Source organism: Hermetia illucens, chromosome 6 (genome assembly GCF_905115235.1).
Source record: "Hermetia illucens chromosome 6, iHerIll2.2.curated.20191125, whole genome shotgun sequence".
Classification (NCBI taxonomy): Eukaryota; Metazoa; Arthropoda; class Insecta; order Diptera; family Stratiomyidae; genus Hermetia; species Hermetia illucens.
The window spans coordinates 2,262,686-2,278,829 of NC_051854.1; the positions used below are offsets into that span (position 1 = coordinate 2,262,686).

The 16,144-nt window shown below is 40.6% G+C and overlaps 2 protein-coding genes across 4 annotated transcripts in view; both read left to right on the forward strand.

The window, feature by feature from the left end:
* Positions 1-5,383, forward strand: part of LOC119659261 (mothers against decapentaplegic homolog 6) — a 66,774-nt gene extending 61,391 nt beyond the window's left edge. The window contains exons 7-8 of the transcript XR_005250332.1: positions 5,069-5,187; positions 5,248-5,383. The gene's annotated coding sequence lies outside the window, so the exon portion shown is untranslated. The remainder of the gene's footprint in view (positions 1-5,068; positions 5,188-5,247) is intronic.
* The window catches only part of LOC119659260, a 189,463-nt gene continuing 178,595 nt past the window's right edge, over positions 5,277-16,144 (forward strand). Inside the window, exons 1-5 of one of the 3 annotated variants that reach the window (XR_005250331.1) lie at positions 5,277-5,405; positions 14,009-14,624; positions 14,687-15,016; positions 15,246-15,840; positions 15,991-16,136. Coding sequence is in view for 1 of the 3 variants with exons in the window: in XM_038067252.1 (XP_037923180.1) it covers positions 10,481-10,559; positions 14,009-14,624; positions 14,687-15,016; positions 15,246-15,663 (1,443 nt within the window). In the remaining 2 variants the exon portion in view is untranslated. Of the gene's footprint in view, positions 5,406-10,300; positions 10,560-14,008; positions 14,625-14,686; positions 15,017-15,245; positions 15,940-15,990; positions 16,137-16,144 lie in introns of those variants that run through there. The other 2 variants (XR_005250330.1, XM_038067252.1) reach the window with 2 other exon arrangements.

A 16,144-nucleotide genomic window follows, 5' to 3' on the forward strand; every position in this document is an offset into this window, starting at 1 on the left:
GATATCCTCATTTCGGATGTGATTAAAACGTGTCACACCATTGGTCCAACGCAGCATTTTGTCTGCATTACCGCAAGACGCCATTCATTGTCTTTTATAGTCGGCTAACACTTAGAACCCATCCAGTCTTCCCATGGAAGGTTTTGAGGAGACCGGAGTAAATGATAATTTGAAGGTGCAAGATCGAGGCTATACGGTGAATGGATCAAAACTTTCCAGGCAAACTTCTTCAGTTTTTGTCCGGTGACCATGGGTATGGGTATCGCCTCGGGTTATCCTGCAAAAAGAATACGCCACAGGATTTCGTCATTCTTCTGGTCTTTTTTTCTTAGTTGCTTCGTTAATTGAATTAATGAATTAATTGGCCAGTCTGGAGTAGCTCATAGTTAATGATATTCTCATAGTCCCACCACACCCAAAGCATCATCATCTTATTCTTCAATCTCGGCTTTGCGACTGTTTCTAGAGCTTCTGATCGCTTCTTCCACAACCGCGAATTCGTACATATTTGCCAGTCCCCAGAGTTGATTTTCTTTACTTTCGACTTCCGATAATTGGTTATCCCTATAAATTATCAGTCCCTTGATCATACGAATCGGGCATTCAGATCTATAAGCGTGTATATCCCCGCCTTCATTCGTCATACAACTACGTCTATCAACACCCCTATTAGTACGTTTCTGGGACCATCCTTCATTGGAGCCTACAAGTTGTGTAATTTGAGTTTTGTGTTTGGTATTTATCTGATTTTCTTCCTCTCCCCTTCCCGTCGTCTCTTAAACTCGGTTTGAAGGTAGCAGTGGCATAGACAAGAACGCTAATTGATGGATTCTGAACAAAACTGTGATGTTGGGAGCTCCTTATTCAAACAAGCTTAAGATCGTCACCTGTTTTTACGCATCTAATGATGACAATAATCCATCATAGATGTTTTTAGTGGGTACTCTTTCCATCTACTCTGGTCACGATAAAATATAGACAGTAGAAGGTGTCCTTTTCTTCAATAAAAAAAATCCGAAGAAATCGTATTTCGGGAACCATTTGTTTCCTTTGTCAAGGCGATTCTGTTTACATTCGGTATAACCTCAACCATCGGTAATATAGCTGAATTCAAAGGGAGTTGACATTATGTGTTACGGAAACAATAAATTTTGTCCTTTCAAGGAAGCAACCCGCGGATCATTAAATCTTTTCACACTTTCTCCACGCCTTACTCACTTACCCGTCAGTTCGCTTATTCCGTCTTACTATGTGGGACTAGGCTTGCAACCTCTCGTGATACTCTATTCTTCTTGATAAAAAAAAAAAAATTTTTAAAACCAAAATCCCGCTCTCCCCATACCATGCATTTACTCAATCTGATCAAAATAGTCCTCCTCGAATGCCTCCTGGAAGTACAATTACTTATCGGAACCTTATACATCTGCTATGGCCTTATTTCGTTAAATTTTCGAAGGTTTCTGATTACGGCTTTTCAACCCTACGAATTGGGTCGTCACACATAAAGTACCATAGCAAATTGTGACCGTAAAATTGCCCTCTTATGATCGATTACGACCGAGGTCGCCCCGCTTCAAAAGTATGCGGTTCACGACTTTACTTTTGATCTGACTCATTGCGTACTATGCGATATTCTGCGTAATATGCGATGCCTTTCTGCCACGAACTTTAGTTGAGTTTTAGCGTTTATAATGTCACTGACAAGTCCTTTGCAAGCTCAGACATTAGCCACTATTGAGAAATTTAGTGTTTTGAAGTAATGTATATGCCGTCGGCCGCAAATTTTCTTAACGATTGCTTGATATGCCTCTTCCTACCAATTATTACAGAGGGCAGTCGTCCAGTTTCCCTTCTATGATCTCTGTTGTCTGGAAGTGTCTAATATGATACAGCAGGACCATAGGGCATAAGGGCAGTCGTCCAGGTTCCCTTCTATGATCTATGTTGTCTGGAAATGTCTAATATGATACAGCATAAGGCAAAAGCCTGGTGTGAAAAATATCTCTTCCCTCACCCACGTTGCCCGTTGAGATTGTGATATCCATCTAATCCTGTTGAAAGCCTCTTCGAGCCGCTTGGAAAAAATTGGGACCCCAGGGAATTCTGCTGCGACGGGCATGGATACGAGATAGGTACTTTTTGATTGCATTACTTTCAAGGTATTTCGAGACGGAAAAAATGTCCAAAAATATTCATCGACCTTAAATTGGTAAACCGGAAATGGTATGTTTTGATGAAGTTGATTTCATTTGACAGAACGTAGAACCATTTTTGACAACTGATTTCCTCTAAACTTTCGTCGAAATATTCTTCTGTCTTGACGAGCCAGCTATGATTGATTGAATGCTGTGAAATAGAAGTGGGATGTCTCCATGTAATGAGAACTGCTTCCGAAATTCAGGGCTACCACCTAAAGAAAGCATTTCCTGGGGGGCGGATTTCTTAAGATCGCGAACTTTTATTCCGTAGTTCACTTTATATTGTTGAAAGCGTTTGCGAATAGAGATTGCACCACTAATTAGAGATTCGTATTTTAAATTGAATTTATTTCGGAAAAGTGTTGTTTAAAGTGTGAATTCAGGGATTTAGTGCCGATTTTTGCTTCTGAATTGCGAATTATTATGTCATCTTTTAGTATTGCAAATTCACAAATCAAAGGGGAGTAAGGGGATAACTCTAGGGCGAATTAAAGTCACTGACTAATCTACCCTAAAGCTGTTCGGAAAAACACATCACTGACCTGAGCAACTTTCTTGAGATTACGGGCTTCAAAACTCAGAATTTTTAATATCTCTCTTGTTAATCTCTACCTTTTTCGAAGCTAATCTTAGAAATCATGACGCATTGATACTTTCTGCATAAAAGAGGGTTTTATCGCCGCCACACGAATGACGACACCATTATTCTGAGCTTCGATTGGTATATGGAATTAATCTCGCAATTAGAAAGTGCTGACTTTGGAAACACTATACAATCGTCGCCAAGTTCAAACGCCTATCTTATCGGGTTCGCTGGTGACAGAGACATTTTGCCTGTCATTCGTTTTCCCGGGATTCATCAATTTAGTTGCTGCTAGCTTGCCGGTGCAGGGAAAAATAAAACTGATTCGCAAGAACATATTTTTTTCTGTTTCGTGTGGATGATCACAATGGCCAAGATGTCCCCCTATTTGCAGTGTTATTCGATGGGTTCATCTATTAATTTTTCCTTTGATCTACTAAATGGTGTGAATAGCTTCGGCCAGATCCTTTGTAATAATTGTAAGCTCGAGTAAAATAATTCCTGTCTCTCTCTCCCGAAAATTGGCGTTGCCAAAATGTTGTTATCCTAAATCCTAGTAAATCTTCTGCGAGAAAAAGGGGAGGAAATCTTCAAAGATAAGGCTCTTCTAGAGGTGCGCTGCGTTCTTCTAATTGCCAACTTCGAACGTGATTCTATCATAGTTTCCTTGGTTTTGTTGTTGGGCGTTTTTCTTCGATTTTACCCTTCACCATGCATTTAGGTACCCTACGGGCCCCTCCCGCCGAAGACTGGGGGTTTGTAAATGTGAAATCTGCTTTTCTTCTGTGCTTGTTTTCAATTATGGGATGGACTGAACAAAGCGGCATGTATCGCTTACTGCATTAAACTCCTGTGACATTCCATCTTTTTTGTTTCCTTCACTATTTGGGTTGCCCGAAACAAATAGAATCGCCTCTATATGCCTTTGATTTGTAGGGTTTAGCTATAAAAATGCTTAGGGGGGATGTATTCGTGGCTCATGTTTGATCAAGGTTTAACCATATCCAAATTTTCGTTTGATAAGGTTTGTAACCTTCTGCAGGGGACAATTGATTTCCAGAGAAAATGTGTTTAAGTTTGAGGTGTACTCAAATTGTCTTTGATTTTTTTTAATGATTTGCTACAAGAAAACTACAGTATTTACGGACGGTTCTCTGATTGATTTTCGTCTAAAGATACGACAACATTTTCCAAACTTGCACGCAATAATCTCCGAAGACTTGTAGGCTTTTATCACATCTTTGTTGCAGTTTTATCGTTTGCACAGCATGAGGTGCGTAGACAATGCAACTGAAGCATAGCTTCAAGGGAAATGTAATAGACAAATCCCTATAATACGGTAAAAAAGTAGGGTCTGGTCTGTCTGGTGGTTAACAGCCGACGTCAAATAAGTAATTGAAACTAGTCAGTAGCTCAACAATTTTCCTCTCTCCAATAACTCACTTAGATTTCTGAATCGAAATCCGAGAATGAGTTAAGACACAACAAATCACAACAAGCAAAATTATTTTGTTAGAAGTTATCATACCAAATTTTATCTAAATTTTCGGGATGATACGCATAAAACGTGCAATTGCCTCTTAAATAAATCAATGCTGCTATACAAAAATTCCACATATCTTCTTGCCACTCTATCCATAATTACATCAAAATTAAGAAGAGAAAACATTGAAAGCAAGTTTCAAATTTTAAAAGAATAAATTGAACTGACACCTGCGAGTACATGCAATGATTCTATCCAAAAAATCCATTCAAATCGACTTAAATGAAATTTTTTCTCCATTCTCGCGATGCCTTGAATATTCACAAACCATGCCTTTAATATCTACATAATTACGTTATCTAATTTTAAATGATTTTATCTCAGTATAATTAAATTCAATAGTTTTGAGAGAAGGGTCGCTTTCTTCTCTACGTGTTTAGTTAATGAAAAAGGAATAAAAGGAAGGATTATAATACATTTGACTGTATATACTGTAAAAAATTTACATAGTTTTAGAGTGCAACTAAGCAAAACAAAAAACAAGGTTTTAAGAAGCAAAACGATGTAAAACGAAGCAGCAGGGTGACGAACGTGGAAAGTTTTTATACATGAAGGAAAGAAGTTAATTAAATATGTTAGAGAAAAATTATGAAAATAATAAAAAAAAATTTAAAACAAAAGCATTCAAAGTGCTGTTGTTTGTATTTTGTTAAAATTTATTTAAATTAAAAATAGCAGTTTCAAAATATCGAACATTCTCTTGTGTTTTATTGTTAAAGATTTTTCTCTTTTGATAATTTTCAGAAAAGAAGAAATTGACGGCGGTAACTGAAGAATAGTTTTCAGGAAAAAATAAAGAAAAAAAATTAATAAAAATTCAAAAGTGAGCAAGAAAAATAGAAGAAGAAAGAAGAATACAAATAGTAAGTATCGAATTACGAATGGCCGAGGAGGTAATTATGAGTAAATCAAGTCCTCGACAGTTTATTTCAGTTTCATACGGGCTGAAGCTGTAAAAGTCAAGAACTTCGAACGAACGAATTGTTTCTCTCTGGATAATTTAGTTAACAGTGTTTTCGATGTTTTTAAAATCAAGAATCAAGTCCAGTTCTCAATGAAGATAATATTTAGCCCTCTCAAGGTAAGGTTCGCCGTTTTTTTACTTTATGTAATGTTGTTTTTGTCAAAAACGAACTCTAGTAAAGTTCAACACGGTGCGAGGGTTAAGTTGGTTGAGCGTAATTCCCTCAGTCTCACCGCCTCGAATTCTCGATTCGTCATGGATGTTTGTATCCGTCTTTATTCTTGCAGCCGCTACTGTGAAATGTTAAAACCATTAGAATACTAGGAGAGGAGAAGGCCTATGTGACAGGAATAACCCTCCGTCCGACACATGTGTTGGCTACCTTTGGTCAAACACATGGTGCCTGACCAGGAGTCTGTATTTATTTGGAATATATGGTATGGTACGGGTTTCAAGAAACGAGTTGTTTCGGCGCAGCTTATCACTTCCTTGTGAATAAAGGCGACAATCTCGTTTACCTGCGTTAATATTGGCGCCGCTGGTATATGCAGTCGCAACATTTGCTGGAGGATTGCTCTGTCTATCGAAAAATTATTCGATGATCGAACGAGCTGTGAACTTTTTCATGATATGGATATTGGTCATTCGATATTCGATATTTGGAAGAAACAATGTATTGGAAAGCGTAGTTAGGAAAGTGCGGCGAGGACATCTTCGACTGAGTCCATCGATTTCCTTACAAATGTAATACGGAGCCAACCCCATAATATGCAACATGTAAAACAGTGCAAAGCACCAACGTTTGGTTGGCGTTTTTGTTGAAAAAAAAAATTAAACCATTTGGTCCATACAGTCAACTCCGGCTTCATTTTTATTGTAAAATAAAATCGCTTCTGATTTTTTTTTTCATCGACCAAACAATCCTTTGAATAGTGTACGGTGGACAGCAAATTGACGACTTTGTTCTTTTTTGGCACATTGCTGCACAGGGAATCCAAGTTTTCGTTAAACCCAAATGCAGACGAGAGAACGGCAAGCACTTCTCTTCACCTTTTCCGGCAGAAATTTTTTAGTGGATCGAATGCTGCCAACAAATGCAAGTCCAAGAGCAGCCAATCGTTTAGCTGCTGCCAACGTAGTGAAAAAATTATTAGCCACGATGGTTTGACCTGGCGATTTATAGCAACACATTTTCGTGTTAATTCACCTCACGATCTTACCCATCATTCTTAGAGGGATACTTGGTCTTCGAATTGCAGCGCCACCAGATTTTCAAACCAAATTTTGCTGGCTTCGATGAAATCAACTGTTCAAGCTTACTTCGGCCGCGATATGGAAACAGCTGCACGTCAATGGGGACGCATTCATGCCGCTCATGGTTTATCGTAAGGTTTTCATTCATAAAATTCCAAATGTCGCGAATGGGAGCGGTTTTATCAGTTCGCTGGCGAAATTCAGGTGTGTGATATGTCAAGGAATCTACTTAGGCACGCCACAAGAGTGCTGATTCTTGCATTTTGTTCTTTGCGACACCGGCAGCAAGAATAATACCAATAAATGCATTGAGTTCAGTACTAGTCAAGTCCGCAGCACATGACTATGCTGTAATATATGTCAGAGCTCAGGTCACCGCATAAATCAATCAATGACGCAAAGGTCCTACAATATCTCCTACTTCTACTTCCTTCCTAGCATATCTAAAAACCTTACATTTCTGGTATACGATGCATTGTCTGGTCTCATAATTCACGTGTTCATCGATGACTAGAAATATTCTCTGCAGACTAGCCGATTCGTTGTCACGCACTCGGTACGTCGAGCGAAAAGCGGTCGGAATGTATGGCCCAGGTCTCAGAAGCGAAACGGGATCCCGAATAAAAAACAGCGCCGATTGCAATGTATGCGGCATCGACGAACATGGCTAGGGGTGCGTCCTGTTGAGGGAATGGCAAAGTGTAGCGTCTAAAAGCTGGTCATGATAGCTCCAAAAGCTTGGGCGACTTCTGTAGACCACACAATCTCCTGAGATTTCTTGGTCCTAGGAACAGACAAGAAGGCGTTAAATAGGACCTGGTGGTGAGCGGCTTTGGACAGGAAATGATGGTAGTAGTTTACCATGGTCTTGACCATTATCAATGAAACGTTGAAAATGCACTAGAGATTTGTCAAATGCTCGGTCTCGGCGAAAAAAGCCACCAGAACATTGTCTAAGCATACGAATCGAAGTTTCGTATTAGAGTTAATGGACCTTTGGAAGGTTTGTGCCGGATTGCACAAGCCAAAAGCCATCTGTGTGAAATCGAAGAGCCCGAAATGTGTGCAAATTGCTGTCTGTGGAACATCTTCAGGAGCTACAGAGATTTGGTGGTAAGTGATGGTGAGATCTAAGGTTGAGCAAACAAAATAGTTTGCTAAGTAATGCGCAAAGTTTTGGATGAGTGGAATAGAGTACTGGTCCGGAAAGTCTAAGCATTGAGGCGTCTATAATCTCCACAGGTCCCCATTCGCCATTAGGCTTGGTGGGCAGATGAAGTGCAGATAACCAAAAACCGTTGAAAGGTCTACATATATCTTTGTTAATTAATTCATTAAATGCTTTTCGTGCAACAGTTAGTTTCTGGGGTGGTAAAGGATGCACCTTGGAGAACCTTGGCGAGCCAGGAGTGTTGATATGGTGCCCAACATCCATGTTGAACTGGCTGAGAGATACTAGATTCGGTAGTAATGTAACGATATTTCTGGAGGAGTGCGCAAATGCGTGGGTCGGTAACATTCTCAAAACTTATGAAGAGAGTATTGTTGTTTGACCAGGAGATTGAAATTTTCCCTGACAACCTAAGAGGGATTGTGGAGTCTATTACGGGCTTATTCTGGATGTCCACCATATGGAGACACTGATGTCAGCTAAAATAGCGCCACGAAAAAGTCTCACGCAAACCAAGACTGCTTATGGGCGTAGAGTTTAATAATAATAATCATTCCAATAATAATCCAATTGGATCAAGGCCTTGAAGTGTGTTAGAGCACTTCATTCAAGGCCGTAATGGTACACTGTAGGAGGCCAGCATTGCGGTCGCCCAAGATTATTACCCTGATTTGACTCATGTACTCATTCATAGCTGAGTCGACTGGTATCTGACGTCAAATCACGATACAAATCCCACAGCCTTGTGCTCTAACCACACAGCTATCTGGACACTGGCCTAGACTTTGGTGCCGCTAATTTTCGCTGCTGAGGAAACAAATTGTTGGGTCTGGAGACGGGGAGGAGCAAGACTTCTGCATGGGTCGTACACTGTTAAGCAACGTGTCGCTACGCTTCGGGTAGACGTCGCCGCGTCCCCTAACGGACCTAGTTTTTTTTGGTGCTGCGATAAACGTGCATGGGCCATATCTGGAAACCTACGATGGTACCAGCACACGCCGGAGTTTAATGCAGACTTCTGCCTTCGCTTTTCGACCGGCCATTTCTTGAGGTGGACATCGAACGTATTCTCGTCTGTCCTCTCGAGGCATTCATAGCCGCTGTCAGCGTGTCTATTTGTTACCGCATTTCAGTCATCTCGCCATCCGCGATTGTGGAGCGCTTATGGACCTCATGTATTTTATCATTCGTTGCGGCTAACGTTCCCAGGGAACTGCCGTTGGCACACGTTAGCACAGCCTGCGTGCCATCGGGCAGTTGCTGAAGCCACAAAGACTTCAGGGGCTTCAAGCCAACCTTGTCCCCACCCAGTTGCTTCATTTTCCTCAGTGGCTGGCAGGGGGTGCGGTAGCCAAGCATCAAATCCGACACCAAGTGATTCAGTTTTGCTGTCTCACTTACCCAGAGGCCTAGGAGATCTCGCTTAGAACGTCGGAGAGGCGGGTGCACGGCTCCTCATCCAGCATCGTTCCATCTGGTGGCGTAACTGATCGAATCTGTGATCCAAGATTTGTTTAGGGTTCATTCTTTACAGCAGCTCCTATCCCTAACTCAAAGGCGTTGGAGTGCAATGCTGAACACCCTTGGAATTGCTGATATTGATTTGAAGCGAATACGGTTCTCTATGCGTCTGGTTTTTTTCTTCAGGATACCAGGAAGTCCAGTTTTTCCGAGATCATGATACATTTCAGGATTATATTGGTCTTTGTGTAAATTCCACAGATAGTCATGTTCGTGAATTATGGGATCCTGTGGACAAAGGTACTGAGCAGGATTGTTGAAGTTATGTAAATCGAGGATAGAAAAAAGGTTTATATGTTGAAACACTGCCTGCTTTAATGCTTTAACAAAGTCTTCACTTCATTTACCATACGCTATCTTTCTTACTTAGGTTTTCATTAAAACTGAATTTTTAAAGATGTTCATGCATAGACCTCATTAGCTAGTTAGTCCCCTCAATAAAAACAAAATTATGGAAAAACCTGGTTCCATTAATGAAGATGCATCTTCAGAGCGTAAAGATGACATAACCAAACATAGTTACACTTATCTTGTAACCGAAAATTAAATGTTTCTTTTTTTACATCCAAACATTGCGTGCTACATATGAATTCCAAACTGAACCCAGTTTTCGCGGAAGCATTTTGTAGTCGTAGAAAAAACGAAGATTGGACCATAATGTTAAGAGAAAGTAATTTCCTCATTGCGTTACTCTTTACCTCACATTAGATTCTGCGCGGGCTGTTTGTAATCGCATGTTTAAAGTGGAAACAATATCTGGCCCGGCAAAGATAGAATTTGTATACAAAGTCATAATGAGGCGTGCCAGACAGAGCTCCAATGGAGCGATAATTCATGGTTTGCCAGTATGGCCACTAGACCTGTGCAGCGGATTATGCAGTGAGTTTTAGATGAATGACAAATGGGTAAGAGATCTTTAGCTGGGGTGGTCGCACCAGGGCCCCACGCCAGACAACGATCTTGCAAATGAGCAGGTGTGAAAGATGGTAATTTGGAGTGTATAGTGATGCCAGTTATACTTTCGGGTTTGATATGCATTTTATCGTTGATCAGTTAACCACAGAGTCTAAAACGAGGCGGTTATGATAATTATAATTAGTAGTGCTTGATTGGATGGAGACTTTAGTGTAGTTGTATAGCTGACAAAGTTTCCTTAAAATAGTTATCTTCCCTTTAATCCTGAGTGATATTAAGTTTGTACACGGAAATATAGTACAGTAAAAGGACTTTTTTATTTGGACTCAGCATGAGCTTAATGCAACTTGCTAAAGTCATTGTTTTGATGATATTCATCAGTTGGATTACCGAGGAATGCACTTCACGTGGTGAGTAGGAAGATATGGGAAATAAAATTCGTCTGATATCAGTAACGTAGTTCGTGATTCTGGAGGATGAATATAGACTCGAGAAAACCTAATTGCATCTCCAGAGAAGTGATAGTGATGGGACGCGTGCCGAAAAATCGTGAATTCTGCCCAATCCCTTAAAGCTGTCTGGCGTCCTGACCTACGCCATCGCTCCATTTCAGGCAGGGTCTGCCTCGTCTTCTTTTTCTACCATAGATATTGCCCTTATAGACTTTCTTGGCTGGATCATCTCCATCCATACAGATTAAGTGACCCGCCCACCGTAACCTATTGAGCCGGATTTTACCCACAATCGGACGGACATGGTATCGTTTATAGATTTCGTCGTTATCTAGGCTACGGAATCGTCCATCCTCATGTAGGGGGCAAAAATTCTTCGGAGGATTGTTCTTTCGAACGTGGTCAAGATTTTCTTTGCTAAGGACCCAGGTCCCCGAGGAATAGATGAGAACTGGCAAGATCATTGTCTTGTACAGTAAGAGCTTTGACCCTATGGTGAGACGTTCGCGCGGAACAGTTTTTGTAAGCTGAAATAGGCTCTGTTGGTTGCCATCTGGCTTTCCAACCATATCTAAAATGTCTCTGACTTAGAAAGTAGGCAGAATATGACGTTCCTTAGGTCAGGAACTTCAGTTGGACAGATTATGGACGTATTTTATATTTCTTTACACAAACAAAATAGAAAAGAAATTATTTGCGTTCAGCCTTGCTTTGTTAAATTTTTAGTGAGTCCTGCGTCATTCATCTTCTCTTCATCACCCGCCACTAAAACTTGATATTAATTTATCTGTTGCACAGCCCTTAGGACCCAGTCGTAGAACTCTGGTTTGCGCCATTGATAACGAGTCCAAGGTGAAGAATTTTTTAAATCTTACCAAGAACAGCCGTAAAGTCATAGTGGCCCAAGTCATTGCAGCCCAAATTACCACACAAGGAAGCTGATCACTGTCCGCAGATTCTGTGTGGAAAATGGTAAAACTTCCACACATATTTTCCAAAAATGTTCAGAACATGCTTTTGGAAATAGGGTAGGTGAATGTGTGTACGTACAGAATGTTGGACTCCAGCAAGGCTTTCGGACTATCAATGAAACATCTCTATATGATCAGAGAACTAACCTGGAGCCATTTAACACATTTTCCTGGCTAGTCCTCCCGCTTTCCCGGCTTGGCGAGCCTTCAAGTCAGGGAATTCCATTTACCAACGGGAGGGGAGAGGGGAAACGGAATTCTTAGTTCAAGGACCCTTTGCCATCCGGTCCTTCTACCAGTCGAGCTCAATCTTCTTCGCTAAAAGAAGAACCCGACCGTAATGCGCAACACGACCCTATCTGCCAGCACTTCCCAGCATCGCTCTCATAATGTTACCATTATTTGCTTTAAATGAGTACAACTCAGCATCTTCGAAACGTTCGGTCACCATATCCAATTCAATGTTGTCGGTGTAAGCCATCACCGTGACTTCCTTTGGGATCGAAAGATTAAGTACGTTCTTGTACATTATGTTCCACAATAGTGGGCCCAATACAGAGTCCTGTGTTACATCCGCAGTAACAATATGCCCCTGGGTTCCATCATCGCTGTCATACCAGAGCGTCCACGATGACAGCGAGATATGTAAATGGGAACACCAATCGTCGCCAGGGATTTATGTCTATGGCTCCAAATGGCCGAATTGAATGTATTTTTCACATCCAGGGCTACTACGACGCACTATTTGCTAGTAATACTCTCTCCGTGAATTTCATTTTCGGCCAAGCCAGTAACTAATTTGATTGCATCAATGGTTGATCTAGCTTTACAGAACCCACACTGTTGATCTGAAAGATCTACTTGGCTCCTGAGAAACGGAAGCAATCTATTATAGATTATCCGTTCTAACATTTTCCCTTTTCGCTACAACCACAGCGACTTCAGACGCTCAAGTCCAATCTTATCCCCGCCCAACTGCTTTATCTCACGCAGCAGTTGGTTAGGGGAACGATCACCTAAGGTGAGCTTTGTCAGCAACTGATTCAGCTTTGCTGACTTACTTAGCGACAGTCGCTTGACGAGAGTGCCCTTTAACTTCGAGTAGGAACACTTCTCCCGAACATCGGCGACGAGTCCAATCGATGCCAGCGACCGCGAACTGCGGCTCCCAAAACTCAAGAAAAATTTGACCCTTTGCGTTGTTCTCTCCGCTTCTCCATTACAGGGCTCATGCACTAAAAACACCAGCAATCACGTTTATACTTCGTCCCCTTTCGTCGGGAGCAAGTTTGGTTAATATGTTTTCAAGCTCAATGTAGGATTGAGTGGGACTTAGCGGTTGTGCACGTACACGCTTCTTATTTTCGTCCATACAAAGCCACAAGCATTGCTATTATACAAGATAGGCCATACAACCGCACCACCAGTCGGATCTGTGATTCATCAAATACCGAAATGGTTTCGGTATTGTTTACTTACAATGGTAACCTGCATCTCAAGCTTGCGGATAGTCTGCACAAGTGAATCCTTAACGACTCTGCAATAGTTGAGATTTCTTTGAATGACTTCATTTTTGCATTGCATTATGGTCGTTTACTACTGATGATATGATTGTTATCCCCTTCTTCTTCTAATAGGCATTTCGCGTTTCTATTGAATTCTTTTGCAATATGGCCTTTCTCCCCACACCTTTTGCATCGATTGAACCGATTGATGTCGCTGAAGCAAAGATGGTAGACAACCCATCCAATTTGAACTTTTCCTGCCGCCAATACCTTCTTCACTGCCTCGCATTGTGGCCGAGGGAGTATTACCATAGGTTTTTTTTTCAGGCTCAAAATGGATTCTTTACCCAGTTCCTGCGACTTAAGGAAGTCATCCCGTGTGAAGGCCGTTTTTTTGGTTTTCTTTTAGAAATTTTTTGTGAGGAACTAGATAAAGATACAAATGCGAATTTTTCACCATAGATTTACTAATATCTTGAGCGTGCATAGTATTTTTTTCAGCCCGATCACATAGTTCGTTATGGAAATACAGAGCAATTCGCACCTTTGCTTGCTTCTTCGCGTTTTTTGTTAATGACTTTGACCCATCTACCATATTCGTTTCCCTTATGTTTCGCTTCGGTTGCCGACGATCACACTTGTGGCACAGGCTTTCTTTCTTCCGTATTTTCAGCTCCGTTCTTCGTAGCTGCTAGTGTACCTTTTTTCATCTTAGAACCCTGCTGATTTTTTAGAGGATCACCATCTTTCCCCAGCATTATTTTGTTTGGTGGCAGGTCGGTGTCACTACGGTTGGGGTTGGGGTGGCTGTCACTGTGAGCCGTGCGACGTTTAGTAAAAGTACCGATCAGAAAGCCTAGAAAATCTGAAATCTTTAATAATTAGATCGAAATATTGCAACAAATTTAGATCGCCTCTATTCTATTCACAGAGCATAATTATGGGGACACTCGACATGGTTATCATCCCTCTAGTAAGTTCGGCATGGACATATACGGCGATATCAAGCGAGCCCTTTACTTTGACGGCCCCAGTGAAGAGTTGCACAGCTTCATTGCACATACCTTTGAGCTACGAAATCCAAATCCTACCTACATGTTCATTTTACCAAACGAAAAACACAAGCATCTCATTATGAAAAGGACTGATTTCAAGAGGCCAATTTTTCCGAACATCACAGAGTTGAATATAAGATTGAACCGCCTCTCGGCTAAACGGTTTTTGAATCAAGAAGGGAGTGACATTGATCCACTTATTTCGGGTAAACCCTCGTCAACATTTTATAATAACGACGAGAATACTATCCTCGAAAATATCCAAACCGAACGAACTTTCATCGATTACATGCAGCGACTTAATGAAAAGGCTGAAAATTTATTGGAATATATTCGTAAAAGGCAAAATCCGCAGTATAAGAATTCGAACATTTCGCGGATCCCCTTGATGCTTAGAAATGCCGACCTGGAATGGCAAAAAGTCGGTCTTGACGGTTGGAGAGGAGAAATTATTCCATACAGAGATTTGAGCGATGCCGGTATAAGTGAAAAGTATGATTTCAATCTTTAATAAAATTTCGGTTAAGGATCAAACAAAATTTTTAATATTCCAGGATTCCAGGTACCGATCTGTCTTTGATCAAAGCAGATTTGAGGAATTCAAAAAAGATCGGCGGTTACAACGTTTCGGTTCCGTTGCAATGGAACTTTTTAGATGACACTGATATTAAGGAGAAGTGGGATTTGCCTGGAAAGGTTTCACAAGGAATTGCGGCTGATATGGATGACTTGAATGAGGTTTTCAGTATTATGTCGAATGTTTTGAATAGTACAGCACCTCCGAAATGGCCAATTGCTAATCCTAGGAGCGCTCATAAGAACAACGATGTGTATATTGCAAGAGCTAATGATCCTTTTGGATATTCGACTAAGTGGGAGTTTAAGTAAGTTTCCCTTCTTCAGTGTAAGTGTTTAACCTACAGCACAAAATCTTTGTTTTGGATAAAGGAACCAATCACGCCCATTTCTTACAGGTTAAAATCCTTCACTTCTTTGAGATTATTCCCATTTATCACGACTTGTAGTTATAATTTTTGGGCATTTAATCTGTTTCATGTACAGAACTTGGACGAATTGTAACCAAAACACAAACTTTTCTCCCAATTCTTCCAGGTCCAACAGCACAAAGTCTAGGAAAAAACGAGGGATTGGTGAACTATACTCCATGCTGAAATGTGGAACCGGCTGCGATCCACTTCTCCTCAGAGGATACGGATGCTATTGTGGATTTCTAGGAGCTGGTATCCCAGCGGATGGTATTGATAGATGTTGTCAAGCTCACGATCGATGTTACGGACGAGCCAATTGTCCAATGTATCTTCAGTATTTCGTCCCATATTTATGGAAATGCTACAACGGACGACCACTATGTGCAGTGGATAATGGCGAGTGGGGTCGTTGTGCAACACAATTATGCAGATGTGATTTGTACTTGTCGGCATGCACTCGAAAATATAGATGCCCAAGACGACGATTAATTTGTCGATCGAATAAGTTTCGAATGTTGCAGAATTATCTGAAGATAATTTGAGTTGAAGGCGTCTTTTGACTCTTCTCTGTGAATACGTGTATTAGTTTGTTAATTATTACATAGTTGGCAATAAGATAGTGCAAGGATATCACCGTTGCAGCGTAAAAATTGTTGGTGCTTTAATTTTAGTAGATACTGAAGAAAGTACAAAACCAGTGGATGGCCTCTGAGTCTTAGGTAGGTTTAGGAATATTACTTTAGTGAAATGTTAAATCTGAATAGAACTAAGACCTTTAGATTGAAGTATCTTAATGAAGTTATAATAAAATATAAAAAAACTGCCACAATCTAAAAATAATGCAAAGTACTCTTCCATTTTTTCAATAGGACATGAACTAAAACCAACACACAATATTTATACTAACTCCATCGAATAGAAAACACAAAAACACATTGGCTACCGAAATTTCCATTAATTGAAGTACAATAGTTTGTTTTAGCAAAAATTTAAAATCTCTCTTGCAATCTGAAAAGTAAGTAT